Genomic DNA, 9,242 nt, shown 5'->3' with positions numbered 1-9,242 from the left:
GTTTGAAACTACCAGCTGCTCCACGGGAGAAAGATGTGGCTTTCTGCTCCCGTACAGATTTACAGCCTCGGAAACCCTGTACAGGGTCGCTATGGATCGGAACCGATATGACGGCACTTAACAACAACAATTAGGCCTATGAAACACTCCTGGTTAGATTTCTGGAGTTTTCAGGCCACTGTGTCTAAGCGTAGGCTCTCTCCCTGCACCTCCTGCACATGTAATTGTCTTGATTTTACTCACTGGGGTGGCCAGCCAAACCTCATACTCTAGAGTTCCTAGAACCATAATGTTTTGGATCCCAAGTTGTGCAACAGTTAAATTCTCAGCTGCTAATCAAAGAGTTGGTGCTTTGAACTCACCCACCCAGCAGCTCTACAGGAGAAAGACTGGTGGTCTGATTCTGTGAAGGTTACAGCTAGAATATTGTATGGGGTAGTAGCTCTACTCTGTCTCATGAGGTCTCTGTGAGTCAAAAATCTACTCAACAGCACCCAACAACACTGTCAACAGGAAATCTAGAGCTAATCTCTCTTGATAAGTTCATGTTGTTTAGTTAGGTATGAGAGTTGTAGCCAAGGGCCAGGCTTTTGTAGCCACAGAGACCCTTAGTCATTTAGAACTTGGATCCAGTAATTGTAGACTTTTAATGTAGCTGATATGAAGAAAAACGTGTCATCAAGATTGGAGGAAGACTCATTAACAACCTGCGCTATGCAGAGGATATAATCTTGCTTAATGAAAGTGAAGAGGACTTAAAACATTTACTGAAGAAGATCAAAGAGCACAGCCTTTGGTATGGATTACATCTCAATGTAAAGAAAACAAAATCCTCACCACTGGACCAATAAACAACATTCTTATCAATGGAGAAAGGGTTGAAATTGTCGAGGACTTCATTCTTCTTGGAACCACTATCAACACTCATGGAAGCAGCAGTCAAGAAATCAAAGGATGTATTGTATTAGGCAAATCTGCTGCACAAGACTTTTTGAAAGTGTTTAGAGCAAAGATGTCAGCTTGAGGATTAAGGTGTGCCTGACCCAAGCTATGGTATTTTCAATAACCTCGTATGCATGCAAAAGCTGGATAGTGAATAAGGAAGACCGTAGAAGAATTGATGCTTTGAGTTATGGTGTTGGAGGAGAATATTGAAAGTGCCACGGGCTGCCAAAAGAACCAATAGATTCATTTTGGAAGAAGTGCAATCAGAGTGCCCTTGGAGGCTAAGATGTCAGATTTGCTGCAAATTTTATTCCATGGTGATTGAAAATAATGTATTAATTATTATTGCTGATGATGAAGTATCAAACTTGGTCTCTCATACTTTGGACATATTGTCAGGAAGGACCAGTCACTGGAGAAGGATATCATGTTTGGTAAGGTGGAGGGTCAGATAACAAGAGGAAGACACCCAACAAGATGGATTGGCCAAGAGGTAATAGCATCGATGGACTCAAGCGTGGCAACAGTAGTGAGGTTGGCCCAGGACTGGGCAGTATTTCATTCTGCTGTGCATAAGGTTGCTATGAGTTAGTACCGACTTGATGGCACCTAACAAAAACAACAATGTAACTCTATGGAAATTTATATGGACATATGAAGAAATATACTAGATATGCATAATGTGAACTTTAAATTAATCTGGGAATACTGTTGCTCTTAATGACTTTTATGTAAAGAAGAGAGAAAACCCCATAACATCTTGTTTTGGCTTTATAAAAGTAACACTAATTATAGTACTTATGTGAATTTTTAAGGAACTCTGGTAGTGTAGCGGTTACAAGTCGGGCTGCTAATCATATGGTCAGCAGTTCAAAATTACCCATGGTTCCGTGGGAGAAAGATGAGGCTTTCTGCTCCTGTAAAGATTTACAGCCTCGGAAACCCTATACAGAATTGCTATGAGTCGGAACTGACTCAATGGCACACCACCACAACCACCACCACCATGTAAATATTTACCATTTTTTCCTAATGATCATGTAGTAAAATAATGATTAGTGCAATGAATAACTGTATCCGATTTATTGCAAATTTTATTCCATGGTGATTGAAAATAATGTATTAATTATTATTGCTGCTGCTGATGTATCAGGATGGACTGAATACAATTTTTAGAACCTAGAAGGAACATTGATTATATTTCAGAAAAGAAAGTTTAGACAAACTTTGGTAGCCAAAGTTAAATCCATTCTATTTTTAATAGTAGGACTTGATTGCAGTTAGAATAGAATAACACAAGGATACCAAAGCATGTTTAAGGGCAGAAGAGTGAACAGATTGCTCCAGTTATCAGCTCAAACAAAAGTTAATTAGTTTAAATTTATTATCATAATTAAAGAATTTCCAGGTACTAGAATGCAGAGTATTTTTGGCTCTAAAAACCATGATTTGGACCAAAGTACTCTGATGCAATTAAGTCAAACTTAGTCAATTATGGGCTTGGAAAACACTGCCAACTGTTATCGAGGCTATCTTGTTACACTCAGACAAGAGGTTGCATAAATATAATAATATGTTATAATAATCTTAAAAATATATTTATAAATATATACATATGTAAATAAATAATAATTTAAAAGAACATTTCATGCTTTGCTTTCTTCTTAGAGGGTCAGTTTCAAGGAGTATTTTATCAAAATGACCCTACTGATTGGCAGGAAGAATCTAGATAGTATTCCTTTCTTTTTGAAGAGGACAAAACAGGTCCCAGAAACTTGTTCTATTTGATTAAGGGTCTATTAGTAAAAGTAGAAGGCTAACAGTTGGAATGAAAACTTTATCTGTACATTTTCATTCTTACTGCCTCTGTGTATATTGTTTTAGTTTTCTTATGCCTTGGTCTCTGGTGGCACAGTGTGTTTAAATGTTGGGCCTCCAACTGAAAGGTGAGCAGTTTGAAACCACCAACTGCTCTGAGGGAGAAAGATGAGGCTGTCTCAGAAACTCTATGGAGCAATTTTGCTCTACCTCTAGAGAAATCTACGGTAGTGGGTTTTTATGCCTTAGTTAACCCATCTGTCATATGGGTAGAATTTTCCTGGTAGCCCTGGTCCTCCCAAAATTGTCATGAAGAGTAATAATTAAAATAATTGCTACTCTACAAAGTACAGGGCGTTCTTTAAATTACAAACAACAATGTTGTACATTAGTGTTAGTTCCACTAGACTTTGCTGTCTCTTACAAAGAAGGTAAACATTCATTTAGAATTACAAAGCTCAGCACATGCTCAGCAAATGGTAGGAGTGAAGGATGTATGTACATGGTACATACAGAATATTATCACTTAACAGTGAGGGCCAAAGTCTAGTTCTCCAGTATCCTGAAGTCAATGACAGAGGGTTCTCCAGTTGCCAGGTGTACACGTTCTTCATTCTTTGTGGCAATAAACAATTGCGGATGGGCAACCGATCTGAAGTAGTGCATACTTTTCTGGGTTTCCCATGAGAAGAGGAGGTTGGTCTCATCCGTGATGACTTTGGGTGTCTCAGGCATCTCCTATGAGAAGGAGAACAGAGTTCTATTAGAGAACAAGACCATGCCAGCAAAGGAACTGAAGCTCAATCCCTCGGCATTTGTTCATGAGAAACATAGTCCTCTAAGATTATGATTTTATAATATGATTAGGTCCTTCATTCATTTGTTCATTCAGTAAGCATTTATTACATGCCTATTAGATAGATATATGACCCAGTCGATTTATAATAGTTGATTTTCCTAGTTAACTGAAAAGAAATCCAATTAGTCTTTGGAATGTCAATGACACTAGTCTCTCAAATGACAGGTAGGGGTGAACCCTTGTTCTTGTCCTGCTTTCACCATAGGCATAGGGAATTGTGCAGCAAATCAGCCCAATGAAAAACATTTAAATATTGTGACCTCTACCTGCTGTGGCTTTGTAGGATAAGCACTGGACTGCTCACCTCAAGATCAGCGGTTCAAAGGCAACAGGTCCTCATAAACCCTATACAGGGCTGCTATGAGTTGGAACTGACTCAATGGCACTTAACAACAACAACAAAGCATATAAGTCTTACTTCTGGCAGACAATTTAGATTTTGAGGTCTTGATGCCATTTATCTCTGTATACAAGTCAACAACTGAAGATTTAGAAAAAAAACCAGCCCAAACTTCCAGGTATATCAATAGTTTAACCCTTTTTATATAATTTCTCGGCGACTGTGTTCTTTTAGATGGTCCTTTTCCTTTCAATATGAAAAGAATTTTATGGAAAAAAGGAATTTTAAATTACAACTTGAGAAAGTGGCATCACTAGGTAAGTGGTGCGGACCACACTGGGTGATACTTTTAGAGGTGACACCAAAAGAACTGTCTATAAAATGTTAATGCAGTGTTTCAGCAGTGATTTATTATTTTTATAAAAATGTCCCTGAAGTTAATTAAAAACAACAAAAACATTTTTTCATCAGCCCAGCTTATGTGTATTAATATACCTACAAGGCAAAAACTCAATGGAAATTTACTTGGAGGCAGGCCTCTTGTCCCCAGTGCCTTGTACCGTGTACATTAGATTGTTGTTGTTAGGTCTTCTAAAGTGTCCATGAGTCCTGGTGTGGCACTGTGGGCTACTAACTATAAGGTCGGAACCAAATTGACAGCACTTAGCAATAACGACAAAGTGGTCCAGTCAGAGCTGTCATTATTACGCAATGGTAATGATGTTTCAAATCATGTGATTTCATCTACACATAATGAAAACATACAATGTTGTTTTTGTTTCTGCCAGTGTTTTTAGTCACTTATTTTGTCAAAATTTCTGGAGTTATAGTTACAATATTGTGGTAAATACTATTTGGGACCCAATATCAAGAATTTACTTGAGGATGAAGTAGTAATTAAAAGAAGAGGAGAAAATATCAGGAAAACTTTCCACTCAGTTATTAATAACATTGTTGTTGTTTGTATGCCATCAAGTCAGTTCTGATTCACGGGGACACTATAGGGTTTTCGAGGAGCAGGTAGTGGGTTTGAATCGTTGACCTTGTGGTTAGCAGTCTAGTGCTTATCCTACAGTGGCATACCAGGACTCAATAATATTGTAATTCAATGTGGAAAGATTTTGAAAAACAGTTTTGTTATTAGAATTCACACAATCTAAGAAATGTTACAGTTATACAGCTTACAACTATGTTTATCACATACCATTCTGTCATTAAAATGGATAATAAACATTTCTAAGGAGTCCTGATTTGGTGCTGTGGGCTAATGTGTCAGACCACATAGTCATTTGAACTACAAAGTCAGTGGTTCAAACTCACCAGTTGCTCCTTGGAAACCCTATACTAGGTCGCTATGGGTCGGAATCGACTCAACGGCACTTCACAACAACAACAACAAGGATTCTGTACAGACTGGCAGTGGAAGAGATCCATGGGCTGGGGTCATGCTGACATTCTGAGTTACCAAACTGGGTGATATCAACTCTACAGATGCCGCAGACCAGAGATACTTCTTCCCTAATCGTTTAAATCGAAAGCATGTGAATATCCTTTTGAGGTTTTCTTGGAGTTTTCAATGATGACAAAGATTTTAAGTCCCTAAGATATTCCTCCCCTAGTTCTTACCATCTCACCAAACAGACCTTCCCTTTCTTACGTTGGTTGTTGTGATTAAGCGGTCGAGTCGATTCTGACCCATAGCGAGCCTATTTAGAGTTTCCAAGGGGCAGCTGGTGAGTTTGAACCACCAACCTTGCAGTCCTATCTCCAAAATATAGCCTAACTCTATCTACTTTTCCCCACTTTCTGCTTATGTTTCTAATTTCCTACAGGAGTCTCTGCTTTCTCTGTTTCCTTTTTTAGGTCTGGTCTCTATTTTAGATACTCTAAGAAGGTCAGGATATGGACCTGTGTGAAACCCTTTAATGTCTTTTCATTGCACCTCGGATGAAATCCAAATGCAAGGCCCTGCAAACCCTAGCTTCTGGCTTTCTTCCTCCTCACAGCATCCAGCGTCAAGAGTCTTCCTTCTCATCTGGCCTTTGAACTGCAGGGTCTCTTCGTGCTTCCTTGCCTGTGCGCTCCTTCTTATTAGCAGCTCTCTGGGAGCTTTACTCTTGCTACTCTTTTTTCTCTGTCTTAGCACTCAGTTCATTTTCTTGACAGCACTTTTTGTTAGTTTTCTATTGTCGGTCTCCCCCAGAAGAGTAAATTCTGTAACACTAGAGACTTTGACTTACTCTTATCTATGTAGCTATTAGCACTATGTCTGAAAAAATGGAAGGCTCTCAATAAATAATGCTTGTTGAATGAATTTATGACTGAAGGTACTACAATGCTCTGTAGATATTACTTTCATTTTCCTTGATCCAGGCAGAGAAACAAATGCACCCATGCAAATCCCCTTTGGCCAGTTAAGAGGAATGTTAGATGGAGAAGAAATCTAAGGCAGTAGTGAGTTTGTAGGTCTGTGTGTCTATATTTGAAGGGGAAGGAGGCTGGCAGTGGAGATACCGCTAGGATGAGAGATAGTCCTGGACCAAAACAGAAGAAGGGGCAGTAGCGTCAGAAGGTCACTTCTGAGTTTTTGTTTCTAACTCTTTGTTGTGCAGCCATTGACAGGTAATGTTATCTTCTTGGATCTCAGTTGACTTATTTGAGTTTCTTGGAGGCAGGCCTCTTTCCCCCAGTGCCTTGTACCATATTGGTTAGATTGTTATTGTTGTTAAGTGCCATTGAGTTGGCTCCAACTCATAGCAACCCTGAGTAGGGTTTCTGAGGAGCGGCTGGTGGGTTTGAACTGCTGACTTTGTGTTTAGCAGTCTGGTACTTAACCTACAGCACCACACTAGGATTCCAGGTTAGATAGTAGGTATCAATAGAGAGTGATTGAATATATAGATGCCTAGGGAGTCCTGGTGTGGTGCTGTGGATAATGTACTGGACCGAAAGGTCCGTTTAAACTGCAAGGTTGGTGGTTCAACTTTCCAGCCGCTCCTCGTAAACCCTATATTGGGTCACTATGGATGGTACTTAACAAAAACAACAACAAGGGATGGGAAGGGTCAGGTAGGGAAAGAACAAAGAAGGAAGAAGGTGATTTACTTTTTACTGACTCTTGTCACTTCCATTTTGTTGTTTCACAGATCCTGTGTAGGATTGCCTCTGGGGCCAGATGAGAAGCGGAGTGGAGGATGGACAGGTGGGGATTGTGAAAGGAAGGGAAGAAGACTATGCCATCCAGCTAGGGGTGACTATAAATCCCCTTTGGGGTGTCTACTTTTTGGGATATTTTCGCACTGTATATGATGTAAATGAGGGTAAGTTTGAGACAAAGTACTACTGACCTTCAGCAACACTGGTTCATCTTCATTTTGAGTACTCACAAACAGTCCAGTTTTTGAGGTTCTTAGAGTCACAATAATGCCTTTAGAATTAGCTGCTGTTTTATAAGCACCTATGTCAAATCTCTCTAGGAAAGAGAAGAACCAAAAAGAAAGTAAATCTATTGTTTTTGCATGAAGTGAAGTGTTTATGTAGATGCCGTGTGGTTGTGGTTAGGTGCCTAACTATGGTGTCAGCTTCTGGAGGTCACACATGGAATTTTACACATCTTTGTATCCTTCACAGTGTCTGCCACACCTATTAGACAGGTGAATGCTTGGTTGATGCATTTCTATGAACTCAAGAATTTCTATGTTGAATGAATGTTTGCAAGATGAATGAGTTTCTTCAACTTCTTATATCTGTATTAGTGGGATTGTTGTTGTTGTGCCATTGAGTTAGTTACAATTCATAGTGACTCCGTATAGGATTTCTGAGGAGTGGCTGGTGAATTTGGACCAGACTAGTGGGGTTGTTGTTAAGTGCTGTTGAGTCGGTTTTGGCTCATAGTAACCCTATGTAGGGTTTCCAAGGAGTAGCTGGGGAACTTGAACCTCAAACATTGAGGCTCAAACTGACTTTGCAGTCTAGTGCATTATCCTGTAACTCTACCCTGCAATTTGTTAGGTATTGAGTTCATCATAACCTAAAATGGAGAGGTTTTGGGAAGCTGATACACTCACATGTTGCTAATACTGATGAAAAAAAAAAATAGCTTAGTTTTCTTATAGGACAATATTTGTTAAGAACTGTCAAATTATTTATGTCTGTGAACCCAGAAATTATGCTTTGGAATATGCTCCAAAGAAATAACCCCAAAAGGAAGAAAGAAACCCCATAAATATATACAAAGATAATTACACTTAGAGCACTTAGACCCCATAAATATATACAAAGATAATTACACAGAACCACTTAGAGCAAATCCAAGGGGCCAGCATAGCAACCTAGTGGATACTTGTTTATGATTAAAAATGGTAAATGTGTATACTTTGTCATTATGTGGGAATCATTTGTGAAATAGTACTAAACAGGAAAATAGAACACAGAGTAATTTGTAAATGTCATAGAGTAAGAAGGTGATTAGTTAGAGAAATTAGAAAGCCCCACTTGTTTATTGCAAAGGTACCTCTTTGGGTCTCTGAAAGTAATTTTTATATATTAATGACATGTCCTGAAGCTAAAATATGTGTTCCATAATAATCTATATGAGAAAATATTTTAGATATTACATCTCATCCTTCAGACCATTCGAGGGCTTCAACAAGCTCATGGAAAAAATCATTATCTTTTAATCCCATTTTCTATGAACTTCTTGAAACCCCCTTAAGATTTGCAGCTTATTGATGATTTTTGCCTCACCGTAATGTTATCAAAGATAAAAATATTTTTCTAATTTGGTGCTATTTCAAGTTCGATCAGCAGACATTCCAGTTGAGAATGATTATTTCTCATTGGCTTCCGGGCAAATTTAAATCACGTAATATTTCTGAGACTCAGTTTCCTCATCTTTAAAATCAAGGGTAAGGGAAATCTAAATGAAACAGTATATCAGAAAACTTTGTACTCTATTTATTGCTGTTAAGTGCCTTCGAGTCGGTTCTGACTTACAGTGATCCTGTATGCGTTTTCAATGAGTGGAGGTGAGTTTGAACTGCTAGCCTTGAGGCTCAAGCCAAACTTGCAGTCCAGTGCTTTATGCTGCAGTGTCATACCAGTACTCCACTTGTTGTTGTTAGGTGTCATCGAGTCGGTACCAACCCATAGCAACCTTATGCACACTAGAACAAAACACAGCCCAATCCTGGGCCAACCTCACTACTGTTGCCACACTTGAGTCCATCGATGCTGCCACTTGTCCAATCCATCTCATTGGGAGTCTTCCTCTTTTTCTCT

General features: G+C 38.9%; 1 protein-coding gene across 1 annotated transcript in view; it reads right to left on the bottom strand.

The window, feature by feature from the left end:
• Positions 1–3,309: 3,309 nt before the first annotated feature.
• The window catches only part of IL1A (interleukin 1, alpha), a 13,625-nt gene continuing 7,692 nt past the window's right edge, over positions 3,310–9,242 (bottom strand). Inside the window, exons 5-6 of the mRNA XM_006876440.1 lie at positions 7,310–7,434; positions 3,310–3,501 (exon numbers count right to left, since the gene is read on the bottom strand). Coding sequence (XP_006876502.1) covers positions 3,310–3,501; positions 7,310–7,434 — 317 coding nt within the window. The remainder of the gene's footprint in view (positions 3,502–7,309; positions 7,435–9,242) is intronic.

The sequence above is a fragment of the Chrysochloris asiatica genome, unplaced genomic scaffold (assembly GCF_000296735.1).
Source record: "Chrysochloris asiatica unplaced genomic scaffold, ChrAsi1.0 scaffold00380, whole genome shotgun sequence".
NCBI classification, from domain to species: Eukaryota; Metazoa; Chordata; class Mammalia; order Afrosoricida; family Chrysochloridae; genus Chrysochloris; species Chrysochloris asiatica.
This window is presented reverse-complemented; position numbering and strand designations above follow the sequence as displayed.